The sequence below is a fragment of the Heterobasidion irregulare genome (assembly GCF_000320585.1).
Source record: "Heterobasidion irregulare TC 32-1 unplaced genomic scaffold scaffold_07, whole genome shotgun sequence".
Taxonomy (NCBI): domain Eukaryota; kingdom Fungi; phylum Basidiomycota; class Agaricomycetes; order Russulales; family Bondarzewiaceae; genus Heterobasidion; species Heterobasidion irregulare.
Window position 1 is genome coordinate 586,716 of NW_009258203.1, and position 16,120 is coordinate 602,835.

The 16,120-nt window shown below is 58.9% G+C and overlaps 5 protein-coding genes across 5 annotated transcripts; 3 read left to right on the forward strand and 2 right to left on the reverse strand.

The window, feature by feature from the left end:
* Window positions 1-943: 943 nt before the first annotated feature.
* On the reverse strand, window positions 944-1,619 carry HETIRDRAFT_452738 (uncharacterized protein; the record flags this gene model as incomplete). Its single annotated transcript, XM_009549887.1, has 2 exons — window positions 944-1,082; window positions 1,150-1,619. The coding sequence occupies 2 exons, from the start codon at window positions 1,617-1,619 to the stop codon at window positions 944-946; spliced, it is 609 nt and encodes a 202-aa protein (XP_009548182.1).
* A 694-nt stretch (window positions 1,620-2,313) lies between these two features.
* On the forward strand, window positions 2,314-4,944 carry HETIRDRAFT_459650 (uncharacterized protein; the record flags this gene model as incomplete). The annotated part of the gene is made up of 4 exons (XM_009549888.1): window positions 2,314-2,520; window positions 2,557-3,041; window positions 3,356-4,614; window positions 4,686-4,944. 3 exons carry the CDS (start codon window positions 2,314-2,316, stop codon window positions 4,596-4,598), a joined length of 1,935 nt encoding a protein of 644 aa, XP_009548183.1. The 3' UTR covers window positions 4,599-4,614; window positions 4,686-4,944.
* A 1,311-nt stretch (window positions 4,945-6,255) lies between these two features.
* On the reverse strand, window positions 6,256-8,597 carry HETIRDRAFT_410366 (uncharacterized protein). Its single transcript, XM_009549889.1, is given in 10 exon segments — window positions 6,256-6,282; window positions 6,311-6,511; window positions 6,696-6,698; window positions 6,709-6,881; window positions 7,025-7,222; window positions 7,439-7,580; window positions 7,659-7,667; window positions 7,746-7,970; window positions 8,098-8,179; window positions 8,327-8,597. 9 exon segments carry the CDS (start codon window positions 8,545-8,547, stop codon window positions 6,410-6,412), a joined length of 1,155 nt encoding a protein of 384 aa, XP_009548184.1. The 5' UTR covers window positions 8,548-8,597; the 3' UTR covers window positions 6,256-6,282; window positions 6,311-6,409.
* Window positions 8,598-9,978: 1,381 nt separating this feature from the next.
* HETIRDRAFT_452741 (uncharacterized protein) lies at window positions 9,979-12,159 on the forward strand (the record flags this gene model as incomplete). Its single annotated transcript, XM_009549890.1, has 6 exons — window positions 9,979-10,034; window positions 10,093-10,168; window positions 10,225-10,266; window positions 10,354-11,423; window positions 11,563-11,764; window positions 11,971-12,159. The coding sequence occupies 6 exons, from the start codon at window positions 9,979-9,981 to the stop codon at window positions 12,157-12,159; spliced, it is 1,635 nt and encodes a 544-aa protein (XP_009548185.1).
* A 1,126-nt stretch (window positions 12,160-13,285) lies between these two features.
* On the forward strand, window positions 13,286-15,713 carry HETIRDRAFT_117243 (uncharacterized protein; the record flags this gene model as incomplete). Its single annotated transcript, XM_009549891.1, has 6 exons — window positions 13,286-13,474; window positions 13,505-14,336; window positions 14,662-14,725; window positions 14,841-15,277; window positions 15,342-15,539; window positions 15,589-15,713. 6 exons carry the CDS (start codon window positions 13,286-13,288, stop codon window positions 15,711-15,713), a joined length of 1,845 nt encoding a protein of 614 aa, XP_009548186.1.
* Window positions 15,714-16,120: the final 407 nt, after the last annotated feature.

A 16,120-nucleotide genomic window follows, 5' to 3' on the forward strand; every position in this document is an offset into this window, starting at 1 on the left:
CCACCAACTGCCAGAAGCACGGCCCACGACGCCGCGATGCCACACATCTTTGAGAATGGGTCTGCGCCACGCTTCTTGCTGTCAAAACGCCATGTCTGAGCGCCACCATGGCTTGATAGCCAAGATTGAAAGAAAGATTAACTCAAAGATTCACGAAAAGAGGCGAGGCTTACACTGAAGAATGTGCTTGACATCACACTGGTAATCAGTCAACGCAAATTTTGAATCAAACGCAATCTTTAAATTGTGTTGTTGCCGCGTCGCTAGATGGAGGGATGTACCGCATGCTTCACTCTGACAATAGGAGATGGGCCTCGAACGTTTCAAGGCCCTAGACTCAGTAGTTGCGGTAGGGAGAGAGGATCATATGCCACTGTAGGCACAGACGACGGAGATCAAGGATGGCGTTCAGTAGAAGTGCCGGGGTCATGTCGTAGAAGTAGTGACGCCATCTTGGCTGAAAGGCCAACAGGATCCTGTCACAAGCGATATAGCCATCTGCTGCTGAATCAGAATACCGCAGTCACGCCACGCATATGTTGATACAACGTTTCGTAAAGAGACGAGGCTGTAACATTTCCGCGAAGAGGAGCGAATCATGTGAGGCGGCGCTTGCACTTAGAGTAGACGCAAGTTGCGCCACGATCCTGATAGCGCACAGCTATAAACCAAAAGTTTGAATTCCGAGAACAATAAGCAAAAGCAAGTATACAAAGACACAGCTTTGAGCGCCGTGGGGTTTGGACAGACGCACCATCGATCTGACAACATCAGTCGACAATCACAGATGACGGAATCGAGTTTCGGAGAAACAGTCTAGAGTAATCCTCGAACGCGCCATAGAAAGTTTGAAGAACGATAGGAGATTGCTATTGTCTGTGTCATTGCCGTTGCAACCACCACGAAGACTTCACAGTTTGAAAAGCTTTTACTGCGGTCATCATCAAACTTCAGAATCACTGAGCGCCTCGGTATCCAGGTCGCTGAGGGCGCGGTCATCGAAAGAGTTATTGATGCGGGCAACGAAATGACCGTTGAGGTCGAAGTCAATGAAGTAGCCAATGAGATCGGGCCCGGCATTGCTACGAACTGGCGCATAGTGCCCCTCGCATCTGCCTCGCTCCCTGGTGCACGCGCGAAGCCGTGGACAGGGTTTGCTCTGATTGATTGACGGGGACGACAAGTGAGACGCGCATGCGTCGTGCGAGGGATCGGCGCCGATCGGCAGCGACGGCGCGGCTCCAGAAGTGAAGGCTAGTCTCATCGAAACAGCGGCGTCGTCCTCTCGTTCGCAAGAGCGGTGCCGGCGCGAGCGCGAGCACGATGCAGCGCACACCTGCGGGCGCCGCGTGCGTCCTGCGGCGCCGAGCAGGGCGGATGCGGCGACGCATGCTCGGGCGGCGGGGGCGTGCGGGAGATAGGCTGTCGACTGTCGACGGCGAGTCGCGCTGGGGGTATTTGGTGCGGTGCAGAGGTGGAGGCTGGCGTGTGCGGGGGCGGGTCGACTGTAGATGGACCTCGCTTCTCCTTGTTAAAAAGTCTGCCGCCGGTAGTATCTCGTCCACGCCCACGCGTCCACACCGCTCTTCCTCGCTGAGTCGTGTGATGACGGAGAGCATACTAAGACGAGGGTCATGCGTCGCAGAGTAGGCTGCCTGCAGGCAGACTGTCGGTCGGAGAGACTGAAAATTGCCAGGAAAGCTCAGGAAAGCCGATGGTAGTGGTCGACCCTAAGCCTAACCAAAGCGCATTCTCGAACAACCCGTCTGCGTCCATCCACCCATCCCCCAGCAACCACAGCTAACCACAGCATCATAATTCATGTACTGTCCGAGACTGTCCTCATACTTCTCCAATTTAATTGGATCTATGCGATATGTGTATAGCTGGCTTCCTTGTCGCCGCAGAAAGCGCTGCTGGAGAGCTATGTCGGATCCAATCTCGAGCGTTTATTGTGAAGAGAGAGGTTTAGACATGTGGAGCTCGGCGTCTACTGGCATGCACTGAACGCTGCTGTACGCTGGAACCTCAAGGTCTCCAACCGACGATACACTCATCGCACAACAGCTGGTGTGTACTTCTGCCAGCATTCTTCCTCAGTTCGATAGTCTGATCGCCCGTAGTAGTTAGTGGAGGACAGGACATACTTGCAGTGCGGGGTAGTCAACAGAGGGAATCGTGATCAACATGGTAAGTTTTCATCGCCCGTGGTCAAGCATTGTCCAGAGATCCTGACGATTCTGTACATCGCGTATCGCTCGTCACTTGCCGTTGATCAGACGGAGCCGACGCACGATATCGATGAAGCCATTCATGGGGATCGCAAAGACCTCGCTCTCCGTCCCCCTGGCCACCCTGGTCGCTCCGACTCTCAACAAACCCTCAATTAACCTGTGGCGCCGTTTCAAGCAGACAGGGCAGTTGCAGGACCTTGAGGAAGCGATAGAATTGGATCGCGAAGCGCTCGCTCTCCGACCCCCTGATCATTCAGATCGCTCCGACTCCCTCAGCCACCTCGCAGTTGACTTGTGGTCTCGTTTTGAACAGACAGGATAGCTACAGGATCTGGAGGAAGCGGTAGAATTGGATCGCGAGGCGCTGTCTCTCCGGCCCCCTGGTCGTTCAGATCATTCCCGCTCCCTCAATAATCTCGCAGTTGACCTGTCTTCTCGTTACGAGCAGACAAGGCAGCTGCAGGATCTGGGGGAAGCGATAGAATTGCATCGTGAAGCGCTGTCTGTTCGACCCCCTGGTCATTCTGGTTGGTCCACCTCCCTTAACAACCTCGGACTTGACTTGCGGTCTCGTTTCGTGCAGACAGGGCACCTCGAGGACGCAATTGAATATCATCGCGAAGTAGTTGGCATGTCCCCTGTCGGATCCTCACGATATATGTCTTGTCTCGCTGGTCTTTCTCGAGCTTTGTTGGCTCGCTTTCAGGCAATATCCAGAGAGGATGATCTGAACGAGGCCTTCCATCTGTTCACCACTGCGACTGAAAGCCGATTCACTGGTGTGCAGCAGCTTTCAACTGCACAATCGTGGGTACGGTCGGCTCGCAAGTTTCAACACAGCTCCCTCCTTTCGGCATATGTACAATGTTTAACCCTCCTTCAACGCGGCCTCACCATTAGTCCCAGCTTGGAGTTGCAGTGGAAATTCCTCGCTAGGAACTCCTCATTCCTTGCAGTCGATGCTGCATCGTCTGCTATTGGCAAGGGCCAGTTGAATATCGCGGTCGAGTTGCTGGAGCAAGGATGAGCCTTGCTTTGGTCCAGAATGAAGGGCTATAGGTACCCTGTCCTACAACTTCGCACCATCAACCAAGCACTCGCTGACAGGTTTGAGACGTCAGCAATCAGTTAGAGCAGCTCGCCACCTCACAATCGCATCTCGTGCCTGATGCATCAGAACGCACCCCACGATTCACCACTGCATGGGATGAACAATGGAAGCAACAGCGTATCCTGTCGGATGAATGGAATGATATTGTCGGACGCATCCGTCAGATCGACGGGTATTCAGACTTTCTGCAGCCAGTGCCATTTGGACGTTTGAAGCACGCCGCCGCGGAAGGACCTGTCATCATAGTCAACGTCTCCTCACACCAATCGGACGCTCTAATCCTTCGAGATGCTACTTCGGAGCCTACCCTCGTTCCCCTCGCGGCCTCATTGTATGAGGGAGTTGACGAGCTTTCCGAACAGCTCGGCCAAGCTCGAGGACGCAGTGAGAATACCCTCGCTGTGGTGATGCACGATATTTTGTCCGCGTTGTGGAAACTCGTCGCTCAACCAGTGGTCGATCAACTTCGAATTCTCGGAGTTGCCGAGGGGTCCAGGATCTGGTGGTGTCCAACTGGGAAGTTGTGTTCTCTCCCGCTGCACGCTGCTCATCCACTAATCACAGGCCAGCGCGGTCTTCCGGATCTTTTCATATCTTCTTATACTCCTACACTCTCTTCGCTCATTTCCGCGAGGGAGAACCTACCTGCGACTCACTCTGGGTACCCCAAGCTCCTTACCGTCGGTCGGCCAGACGACTCTTTACGATGGGTAGATGTGGAGTTGGGAGGGATAAATGACCTCGGGGACTTTGTCGACACCGTTGTCGAGGACCAGGCAACTCCTCACGCAGTGCTCGAGAATCTTCAAAGTCACCCATGGGCTCACATCGCTTGCCACGGTCATCTTGACGATGACCAACCGTTCAGGTCGTCATTCAAGCTCTATGGAGGCTCTCGCTTGACTGTGATGGATATCTTGCAGTCCCGCCTTCCCAATGCAGAATTTGCATTCCTGTCTGCCTGTCATAGTGCTGCGGGCGACTATGTGCATACACCCGACGAAGTGTTGCACTTGGCAGCGGCGTTGCAGTTCTGTGGGTTCCGCAGTGTTGTTGGGACGCTGTGGGGAATGGCGGATGATGATGGGCCAGTTTTTTCTCGAGAATTCTACAAGTACATGTTTCGTCACGGTGATCCATCGAAGATGGATTTCAAGGATTCAGCGATGGCACTGAGATCTGGGATCATTGCGTTGAGGAAGGCCAAAGTCCCACCTCATCGATGGGCTGCATTTGTCCACATCGGTGCATGACGGACGACCGGTATTGGTGAGCACTTTCCATATATTTTCCATGGATGACTTTGTACTGACGAGCATGCGGCGAATCCTTTTGAACAGTAGTGTTCATGCCCGAAGATAGTCGATTTGTGAAGTGTTTCGGAGTCATATCATTCCCCGTATATCGCTTCTCGAGCTCTGCTTAATCCCGTTGCTTTCCTCCGTTAGTTCAGTCATTTTCGCATCCATAGCATCCATTTTGCGCTTTCTTTGCTTACTCGCACCGTTCCTCTACATTGCTTTTCAGATCTGACTGCTCTGCTTCTCATTTACTGTTGCTCGCTCTGCTAACTGCTATTTCGGCCGCGTCGACGTTTTCCTTTCACGGCCTCTGCTTGTCCATGCGGCGAGCAGAATACGATCCCCAATTTTCCGGCCACTCCAGGTATTTTCTTTTTTTTTTGGCTCACAATGTTGTGCTTCTCTGCAACCTCCATGTTCAGTATTTACGATGCATCGACGTTTTCTTCTCACAACCACTGCTTGTCCAGCAGCGAGCAGAATTTGATCTGTAGGCATTATCTATTTTGTTTGGCTCACAATGTTTTTTCTTGTCTGCACTTCCTGTGTTCAGTATGTACGATGCATGACAACAATCTATTATAGCGGCTCATGCTGATTGTCATTGCGGTTCGACTCATTTAGATCCCAACTTTCGGTCTGGAACATACATGAGAAACGAGAGGGCCCACACTAGTCGCAATACACAGATTGCAGCGAACGACGCACGCTATTGACTCGGCGAGGGAGGTACAAGCTGTCGTCGTCAAGTGGACGTATCCTGTCTATAACGCCCCCATATGGCAACCCCAAGGTGCGTATACGCTGATTTACGCTGGTTGCGAAAATTGCAGTTAGTGGCAGAGTATCGCTCCTCTGTCTGATTGTCGATATGCGGTGACGAGCTACAGGACACGAAATACTCAGGAAGACTTAGAGAGCTGTGAAGCGACGGTGATCCCGGCCGGGCCTGTGGTTGTCCACTTCAATGTGAGCTCTAGGAAAGGATCGTGGGTGCAACATGTGACGAATATGAGTTTCCTCAAGCGACGTTGTCGTTATCACAGAGCGCGAGATCTGTGCGCTCAGAGCATGTGCCTCGTTTCTCCTTACTGTGGGTCGAAACATTGCCGCCGGCCATATGTGGGTCGGCGTCCACGTCCACATCGCTGTTCCTCGCCGGGTCGCGTGTCGTGCGTCGCAGGGCAATCCGCCTGCCTCTCCGGTTCATGTTGTGGCATCGGCAGCGCAGGAAGCCGCTTGGTCTGCGTGCGCCATCAGGTTCTCAAGAGAGCGTGGGGACGCGCGAAGGAGTTGGACGACGGAGGATGTGGGTCGTTGGAGCGGCTCCGCCTGCTACGAATGACGCAGCGCCCACTGTGAAGATTGCGCTTCCCGCTATGGTTGAGCACGTCTCGTCTCGGGGCATCGACAGCTCATTCGGGCGGATCCCACCAAGTTAGACGCTACTAGATGCTGTCGGGCTGCGTACTGCGAGTGCTGCGGTGCACTGCGAGGGCGTTCACGGTGGACAGGGCAGGTGTGGGTTGGGTCGTGCGCTGGAGAGGAGGGCAGGTAGACTACAAAATGGTGGACGTTCGCAGCACCTGTTGATATCAACACCGACATAGTCCGAGAATAAAAACAATGATTGCCTCAACTACCTCCTATATAAGCAGATACCCATACACTTCCTATAGTCGCATTGTTTTCCTGCCGTAGAGTTCAATCATGTCATTACATTAGAGACCCGTGAGCGGAGTAGAATCCCCCAATCGCACGCTCTACAATCCACTCTTCTTGACCGGCAAGATCGGTTGCCTGAGGGGCCAGCGATCCATATGTGCCGCGGACTTGAGGAGGGGCGGGTCTTCGAGGCCGGTGCCCTGCGAATATGCCAACAGAAAAAGTGGATAGAGAAATATTGGGATGGGATGGAACAGACCAAGGCGGCGTGAAGTTTCCGCGCGTGTGGACCAGCGTACACGGAGTAATATCACACGACACCCACCACAAAAAAGAAAAGCAAGACAAACAGTCAGAACGACCTTTCCTGCGCGATGCTAACAAAATCACGTACGACCATGGACGCCGGGAAGCCCACGTCGAATGGGAGAGCGGCTTCGAGGTATGCGATCTGCTCCGGGCTGAGCGCGATATCGAGCGCGGTGATGTTCGCCTCGAGGTGCTCGACCTTGCGCCCGCCTACGATCGGGAACACGTGCGTCGTCTTGTGCATCAGGTACGCGATCGCCACTACCCGCCGCCGCCGCCGCCGCCGCACGCACGAATAAACAGACAGCGTCAAGCCGGACGCAGCCAGTGATCCCAGATTCGCGATTGGACTCGTGTCAGCAGCGAGGCACAACAAGAACACTAGAAGACTGCAAGCGACGTACCTGCCTGAATGCTCGTCACGCCGACCTGGCCCGCGACGACCTCGAGCGCGGCGCACACCTTACGCTCGTCTGGAGTGCGCTCCCAGTCAGGGCCGAAGATCACGCGCCCATTCTCGCCTGTTTCGCGACGCACAGCCTCTTCCGCATCTGTGCGGATCTTGCCCGCGGCGAGAACGTCCCAGGGAGCGAGCGCCAGGCCTGATCGGGAGCGTGTGTAGATGGGAGAGACAGAGCGAGGCAATTCATCAGTACTATAGCGCGAAAAAACAAGAAACGCAAAGCGAATCAAAAGGGCAACAAAGGGGGAAACGCAGGAAAACAGACGAACAAAATAAATGCGAACGGATGAAGAAAAGGAGTGAAGTGAGAGCAGCCAAACATAAGATAAAATGAGACGAAACGAAAAGCACGCACCCTCCTCGCGCGCCATCGGAATGATTTCGCGCTCAAAGCTGCGCATCATAACGTTCCACCGGCCTTGGTAGATGCTGAACGGCGTCATGGCATGGTCGCGCGCGTACTGGTTCGCCTTCGCGACAACCCATGCTGGCATATCCTGAAACACACATGCACCATGTCTGGATCAGCACTTCCATCTTACTATCGACATCAGAACGTAGATGAGTTCGCTCACCGACGCGCCCTAAAATCCCATTCCGAATGCATACACGCACGTATACATCAACTCACCACCTTCATCTACGCACTAAGCAAGACACACCAGATAAAGCACCTGCCCACTCAGGACTACGCGGTGCAGTGCGCGCATGGTCTCCTCGACGCTGGTGCCCCAATCCCACCAGTGCACGTACAACACATCGACGTACGACGTGCGCAGCTTGCGGAGCGACGCCGCGAGCGAGATGTGCAGTGACTTGGTCGAGTTGCCGACATAGTTGACTTTTTGAGCAACGCTAGGATCGCCGCGCTTGAAGTTCGAGGTGTACTACAAAGCAAATGAGGAAGGGTGCAGGTCGAGTGTGTGTCGAGGGATGGGGCGCGAGTAAAGGAGAAGATTGAGACAAGTCAGAAAGAATAGGGGAATAAGGTAACGAATGAGAGAGGCAACACACCTTCGTCGCGATTACTAGCTGGTCGCGGATGCCGCGAGCCTCCATCCATTCGCCGATAAACTCTTCCGAGGTTTCATCTTGGCTTTATCAAAACCGCCGTCAGCACTCTTGCTCGTATCCTAACTAGCACGCACACACCCAGCCGACTCCATTACCCCGCATGAGAATCTATTCTTGCGTCCTCTCCACATCTACTCCCTTAAGAGCAAGGGGGAGGAAAGTCACTTACTAGCTGTTCGCCGTATCGATGAAATTCCCGCCCTTCTCATAGTACGCGTCAAGGAGCTTAAAGCTGCTCTCTTTATTCATCGCGCCCATACCCTTCCACTTGTCACCGATGGACATAGCGCCGAGCTGGAGCGGCGACACGCGGATGCCCGCGAGCGGAGAGAGGACGCGGTACCGGCCGAGGCCGGTCGCAGGAGGAGGTGGAGGAGCAAAGAACGACATCTTGACCTTTGGTTTAGTTGTGGTCGAAGAGGAGGTCGTGGTCTAGCGCAGGGATGCAAGGATGCAAGAGGGTGAGCGAGTAGATATTTAAACACGTCTAGGAACGAAGGCAAAGAATTACAACGGGAGGTGGATGTGGATGCGGATGTGGATACATGGTAGATTAGGGGTGACGGAGCGCGGTGGGTCCCATGGAAGCTGAATGAGTGCGTCCCGTCGCTCGCTCAGCAAGCTCACTCAGCTGACCCGGCCTCTCTCCGGTGTCCTTCGTGTGGGTCAGTGAGCATGACCCTGCGTTGGCCAGGCCCACTCGAGCACACGTAAGTCGTGCACGACGCGGACGACGACAACTCTCATCTCTGTAGCTCCTGGTGCTACGGACTCGTTATGAACGCTCACCGTATTGGTCTGCGCTCGGCGAGATTTGCTATACCTGAGGTTCCGTACGGGGATCAGCACGGGTTGCTTCGCGAGCCTGGAAGCACGAGTGCGCGATGTTATCGATGGGGGACGAAAGAGCGAGTGAAGACCCTGCGTCGACATATGCGTGGTGAGCGATGGACACGCGTACGCTGGGAGTCACTATCGACAGGTGTTGGAAGCTATGAGACGTGAGTGGAGTGCCGTGAGTCGGATGTAGTCTGTACTCGTTATTCAACCCTCCGACCGCTGTCGGGGGATACACAAGGCGCGATGCCAATCTCCGTCAACGTGTTTCTCACTCTTAAAGTTTTAAGAGCCAGCTGCAGGCGGGGTATATGTATGTTTGCACTGTGAGGCATGGAGAAGGGGGTTAAGTAGAGAATTGAAGACAGGCGCTCGTCTCATGATCCTCAGTAAAAACGGAATTCAGGTGAACGTCAAGCTCAGTCAAAAAAATGGTCTTTTGTCATGTATCCGTCAAGAAAGTGGCGCGAAAAATCATGCACAAGTCATAAACTGCCAAAATTGGACACGACTTTCACACGACTTCTGCACTGCTTTCATGACGTTCACTTGAATTTCCGTTTTTATTGAGCATGACCACTGCCACGGTCCCGACCCCCCGATGGAGGTAAAGTAGCTAGAGACAATCCCAGAATGTTTGGATTCCTCACCCATCAGCATCGACTGAGACGTACAGCAAACACAAGGAAACCAGACTTCTTGAAAGTCATTCGAGCTTGATCTGACTTAGATTAATTATTCAAGCATTCCATGCTTGTGGAAGTCTACTAAGTTACATAAGTTAGGCAAGCTTTTTTGTCCATTCGCTGATGTGACGAAGGGTTGCTTGTGAGCGAACCGCCACCGCAGTACCACCGCCCGAAATAGACGCCAGTGGCCAGGAACGCGTCCAAACTGGAATCCCGGCAGCTCCCGGCCGCCCCTCATCGCAGCTCGTCCGCGCAGCGTCGACGGAGCTGGCTAACGGCTCTGCCCACCCTCACCATGTTGCCCACAACAGCCCCAGCGCCCTCCACGGTCGTGCGCTACATCGTGCGGAGGTGCGTGCTCACTGCGCTTCAAGGAAGACACAGGCTGACGAGGCGCTGTGGCTTCCAGCTCGGACGTGATATCAGACATGCGCGTGAACGTCTTTGAGGAGGCTGCGGAGCGCGTCGTATGGTACAAGGCAAGTGTTTGTCGACTGTCTCACGCTCTGGCGAGGCGCTGACAGGCTAGAGCCGCCGACAGGAAAGGTTTCTTGAGGACAAGGAGGTGGTCGAGCACATCGTCGTACGTCCCAGCCTTTTCTACAATGCACTCCCCTCCTGACTCCGCACAATCCCTCCATGCGTCTCTGGATGTGGTCGAAAACCCCAGGACAACGCGACGTCGACGACGCTCTGGACGATACATCGCCCGCTGCGTGGCTGGTACATCCGCCTCCGCGCGCCCTCCTTCCCACCACACACCTACATCTCCCTCCTCCCCATCCCCCGTTCCTCCCCATATCACGCGCAAGCAGCCCTCACCTTCTCCTGCCGCACCATCGCTCCGCACCCCGTCCGCCCCTCGCCCTCCATCCCGTCCGCCACAGCACCCCCACCCCCGCCCGCGCCCACAGCAGCGCCCACCTCGCCTCCAGAACCCAAATCCTCCCTCGACTCCGACACCACGCTCTCCCCATCGCCAGACGCCGAGTTTTCTCCAGACGACGCCACCGCCTCGCCCCCCGAAACACCCGTCAACTCGCCCTCGCACACGTACCCCCCAGCACCGACTCCGCCAGCCATCCGCGTCTCCCCGCCCTCCCCCGCCTCCGTCCGCGCTAAGCTCGCTGCCCTCTCCGGCACCACTACCGACGCAGACGCCTCTACCACCGCCGCCGCCGCACCCGCACGCTCCCTCTCCCTCGCCCAGGCAAAGTCAAAGGCAAAGGCAAAATCGCGGCCCCAAATGCAGCTCACGCATTTCCTCCTCACGCCACAGCAAAGCACCGAGCCCCCGCCCCCCGACGCAGGCCTCCTCGCGCGCGCCCTGCGCGCCTTCAAGAGCACCGCGCCCTCCGCCGCCAGCAGCTCCTTCACCCTCGCCCCGATCCCCCCCGCGCCCCCTCCCGCCCCCACACCCGCACCGCCCTCCGTGCCCCCGCCGCTCACGCGCGCGCCCCCCGCGGCGCCGGACGTCCCCGCGCCCGAGCCGGCCCCGCGGCCGCCCCCGCCCGCGCTGCTGACCTTCGCAGACACGACGCCGGTGTTCACCGTGCGCTCCTCGTCCGGCGTGCTCGAGCTCCGCGCGGACGCGCTCGCCGCGCTCGGCGTAGACGCCGCGTTCTGGGTCGCGCTCGCGCTCGCGTACGCGGACTTTTTGGGCGACCGCGACGTGAGTCTCCCCCTCCTCGAACCGCCGCTCGGCTCGCGTCTTTTGCTTCCCCCTCGCGACGTCGGCGGGTTTCCCTTTTCCTTTTCCTTTTTTTTTTACTTTTTTTTTACTTTTTTTTTTTGTTGGCCGGCCCGCTTTCGTTGCTCCTTTGTCTGTCCGTCTGACCCTCGCGCGCGCTCGCTGACCCCACGCGGGATGACTCCACAGAGCTACCTCGCCGCGATCTCCGACTAACCCACGATCGGGCGCCGAGCGCGCGCCTGCACTGCCTGCCTGCCTGCCTACACTGAACCGCACCACACCACGCCGCACCGCATCGCTCGACGTCCAGCCCGCGTTAGCCCCCCTCGCGCGGAGACTGCGAGCGATCCGATCCGATCCGCGACCCCCCACCCCCGCCCCCCCGCCCGTATTTACGTATTTACGTATGCTAGCGTCGCTCCCGCCGCGACTATTTATTCATTCGCTCCGTTCGCGCTGATACTGTACCCCCCGTGTGTGTGTGTGTGTGTGTGTGTGTGTGTGTGTGTGCGCGTCCCGCGCGTCTGTTGGCTTCGCGCTGGGCTGGGCTGGCTGGCTGGCTAGCTTGCACGCACCCGATCGCGTCCACGACAGTCACGCGACCCGTCTCCCGTCTCCCGTCTCCCGTCTCCCGTCTCCCGTCTCCCGAAGCCCAGCGAAGCCCGCACCGTCTCCTCGCACGATCCGCCATCCCCAGCTTCGGCATCGCGTCCGCGCTTATCGGTACTCGAGACGATCCCGTCCGGGTATTATATTCGCTCCGCACGTGAACGCGAGCACTGACGCGTACGATACAGAGGGAAGCACCGAGGACCGCCGTCCGCGCGAAAGAGGGCGCGGCGCGACCGAGCGAAACGAGAGAGAGAGAGAGAGAAGGACGCGCGAATCGTACAGGACAGTACAGTACACAGTACATACATACATGCACACACCCACTCGAAAGCATTAGCAACCCCTTGAAAAGCAAAAAAAAGAAAAAAAAAAAGCAAGAACCTCCTCCTCCCGCTCACCCAAGACACGCCCCGACCCCTCCCCGCCACCCCGCATAATTCGCCCACACCGTCGCCCCGCGCTCATACTCCCCCGCGCCCGCCCCAGCGCCCATATCCCCGCCAACGAGCACCCGCACGCCCTCCTTCCTAAACCCCTCCCTAACCGCCCACACCTCCTCCCCACGCCCACCCCCCCCTCCGCTCCCCCCATATCCTCCGTACCCCGCACCATACCCCCCGCCGCCGCCGCCGCCGCCGCCGTACTCCCCAGCAAGCGCAACGCTCTCCAGCGCAGGCAGCATCCCCGCGCGCCGCGCGTGCAGCACGCGCACGGGGAAGGACGGCACGCCGGGCGCGGGGGCCCCGAGGGCGGCGGCGGCGCCGCGCAGGACGAGCGCCGCGAGGCGCGCGTGCGGCGCGCTTGGGCCGTGCAGCGGCACGCCGAGCGCGAGGCCCGCGCCTGGCCCCGCGCCTTGTCCTGCCTCGCCGTCCTCGTTGTCGTTGTCATCGTCGTCCCCGGCGGCGCCCGCGCCCGCGCCCACGCCTGCGACTCCGCCGCCGCCGCCGCCGCCGCCGCCGCGGGCCGCTGCGCGCGCAAAGTCGAGGGCGAGCCACTCGAGGCGCGGGAGGCGCGCGAGGAGGGTCCAGACGTTGAACGCGGGCCCGGCGTGCGCGAGGTGCGTGAGGGCCGCGAAGCCGTGGCCGGGCGCGGCTAGCTTGGCGCGGAGGGCGGGGAGCTGGGCGGGGCCTGCGAGGCGCGGGAAGCGGGCGGTGAGGAGGCGGAGGGCGGGGAGGGGGAGGGACCAGGATGTTATGCCCGGGACGAACTCGGCGCAGTCGAGCGTGTGGAGGGGGTGGGTATCGGTGGGGAACGGGGCGCGGACGGGCCAGGATGTGGGGAGGGTGTGGAGGAGGGAATGGAGGGGATCGGTGATAGAGGTGGCGTCGGGGATGGAATGGAGAGAGCTGGCGTGCGCTTGCGGGTGCACTGCGGGCGGAGCGAATGCGTCCGGGGCGTCATCCTCGCCCTCGTGCGCAGGCTCGCAGAGGCCGGCGAAGCGCGCGACCTCGAGGCGCGGGAGGCTCGCGACGAGGGCCTCCGCGTGGTCTGCGCGGACGGCGATCTGGCCCAGTAGCTCGACGCGGCGGAGGGCGGGGGCGCACGCGGCGAGGCAGGCGAGGAGGGAGCGCGGGACGGGGAAGTAGTCTGCGGAGAGCGGGACGAAGTGGAGCAGGGTGCGGCGCGGGGCGAAGCGGACGGGGACGACGAGGGACGCGACGAGGACCTCGAGGTTGGGGCACGCGGGGAGGAGGCCGAAGAGGGTGTGCCTGCCCACGTGCCAGCCGTCGCCGGCGTAGGGGTGCGCGCCGAGGTCGAGGTCGATGCGGCGGACCCACCAGCCGCGGGCGGGTGCGCCGGGTGCGGGGGCTGTGCGGAGGCGGGCAAGGAGCGGGGCGATGTGGGCGTAGTCGCGGAGAAGGAGGACGTCGTGGAGGAACTCGTCTGCGAGGGCGTGGAGCTGGCGCGAGGTGAGGGAGAGGGCGCGCTTGGTGGCGAGGGAGGCGGCGAGGGCGGCGTAGAGGGCGCCGCGGTGCTCGTGGAGGATGTGCTGGGTGGAGGTGTCGAAGGCGTCGGGGACGAGGGTGGCGTCGCGGAGGATGTGGCGCAGGATTTCGGGGGGCAGGAGTGCGAGCATGATGAGAGAGAGAGGTGGCTGCTGTGGGATGGGACACGCTGCTTAAGAGTGCGCCTGCGGGTGCGGGGTCGGCTACTGTCGGCTTTCCCGGCTCTTCTCTCAGAGGATCGTCCTTCGGCCCGGCGCTCCCTGCCAGTTGCAGCTCAGTTGCCCTGTCCCACAGCGCCGGAGAGTGCCGGACACGTAAACACAGTAAATTTAGATGATCATTTCTTACGGCTACTGGAGGGATACACCTATTGGCACGAGCGGTTTCTTGCACGAGCGGGCCGTGCGCAAGCAGAAGATGCGATGTCGCATCAGCATACTCGCTGGCAGGCACAGGGCTCAGCGATGCCTCGGAAATCTAGATAATTTCAAATGTTTTCGGCCGAGATATAGTAGGCCACCCTCCATCTCTCGTGGGAAAAACTCCGGAAGGGCATTTTGACTCCCTGAGTCTGATTCTGAAGTCGGTTCGGTGTAAAAAACCGCGTCCGGCGCTGTATTACCCCAGATTACCCCAGGCTATTACCCCGCACTCGAGCGCCCTCCCTGAGCGTCGACGCCTCCGACACGGACTGCCTCTGTCACTTTCCTGTCGCCTGACTGGCCAGTGACTGGCCTCAACGCCCGGATCTCAATGCGGCGTCCCTCCATTCATATCTATCAGCCCTCAGGGTGCGTCATATCGCACGCCTGATCCCCGCCCCTGCAACGCTGCCCTGCCCTCTTCTCCCTCGGATCCGCATGACCCACCCTCTGCCCCTGTCCCCTGCGAACGACCAGCTCGCAGCTCACCGAAACACGCTCGAAGCACGCAGCCTGACGCCGTCCGACGCCTATCGGGCCCATCCACAGCTCATCTGGCGGATCCCGCCGAGACGTGTAGGACCGCACGCAGCGGGAAGCGCGATCCTCGCCTTTCCCACAGCAGGCGCCGCACCCTTCGAGCCACGCCACGCCCACCCGTAGCGGGCAGGCTGCGCCTCGGAGAAGGCAGAGCGGCGCCCACGATACACATTCCCCGTCGTCCGACACGCTTCGCGCGTCCCCACGCCCCTCGCGGGAACCTGATGGGGGCGGCCGATGGCGCACACGAGGTCCTCGCGTCTTCCTGCGCAGCCGACGCCGCGTCGTGCCCGGAGAGCCAGCCGCACTTCTGCGACCCACGGCCCACGGCGCACGGCGCGCGCGACCCGGCGGGGAACGGCGGCGTGGACGCCAACACGCGTATGGCCGGCGGCAATGCTTCGCGTTTCTAGACGACGTCGTTTTGACTTTGCACAGCCGGCAGAAACGAGGCGGGTGCTCGCCGCTCAGAGCGCTCGGATCTCGCGATGCCGCGACATGCAGCTTGGCCGCGCAAGGAAACTCGTGATCGATGACGTGGGCCGCATCCACGATCACGGTCCTCTCCTAGAGCTCATACTTGTTGGAGTCGACGGCCACGCGGCTGGGATCATCGTCTCTGCACAGCTCTCCAGGTCTCCAGGTGAAAGAATCTCGTGTCCTTTAGCTCGTCGCCGCATATCGACAATCAGACAGAGGCGCGATGCTCTCCCACGAACCCCCCTTTTCGCAAGCAGCGCCAATCAGCGCATATGCACTTTTCGGGGTTCTGGTGAATGCGATCGAATATTCTCTCGGGGCTGTCGCTCCACCTTGATTCAGCATATGGCCATGAGGGTGCGCCATAGACGAGATGTGTCCACTTGACGACGGCGGCTCCCTCGCCGAGTCAATACACAGATCGCAGCCAACGACGCACGCTATGGCGACTGGTGTGGCCCCTCTCGCTTCTGACGTATGTTCCAGACCAAAAGTTGGGATTTGAATGATTCGAGCCGCCATGAGCTCAGATCGCTGCCACAAGCACAACATCGCAAGCCAAAAGAAAAAAGAAAACACCTAAGAGCGTCCGGAAAATTGGGAACCGTATTCTGCTCGCCGCATGGACAAGCGGTGGTCGCGGAAGGAAAACGTCAAAGTGGCTGGAACAGCAGTGAGAGCGGGTAATGGTAAATAGAAGCAAAGCAGTCGGATCGGGCAACCAGCGCAGAGGAACGGTGCGAG

Bases quoted from the DNA above. Each gene is read 5' to 3' on its own strand.
- HETIRDRAFT_410366 (XM_009549889.1), bottom strand. From the start codon at position 8,547: ATGTCGTTCTTTGCTCCTCCACCTCCTCCTGCGACCGGCCTCGGCCGG. The intron at 8,180-8,326 runs GTAAGTGACTTT...GTTTTGATAAAG, and splicing joins ATCGATACGGCGAACAGCTA to CCAAGATGAAACCTCGGAAG. The intron at 7,223-7,438 runs GTGCGTGCTTTT...GCTCCCGATCAG, and splicing joins TCCGATGGCGCGCGAGGAGG to GCCTGGCGCTCGCTCCCTGG.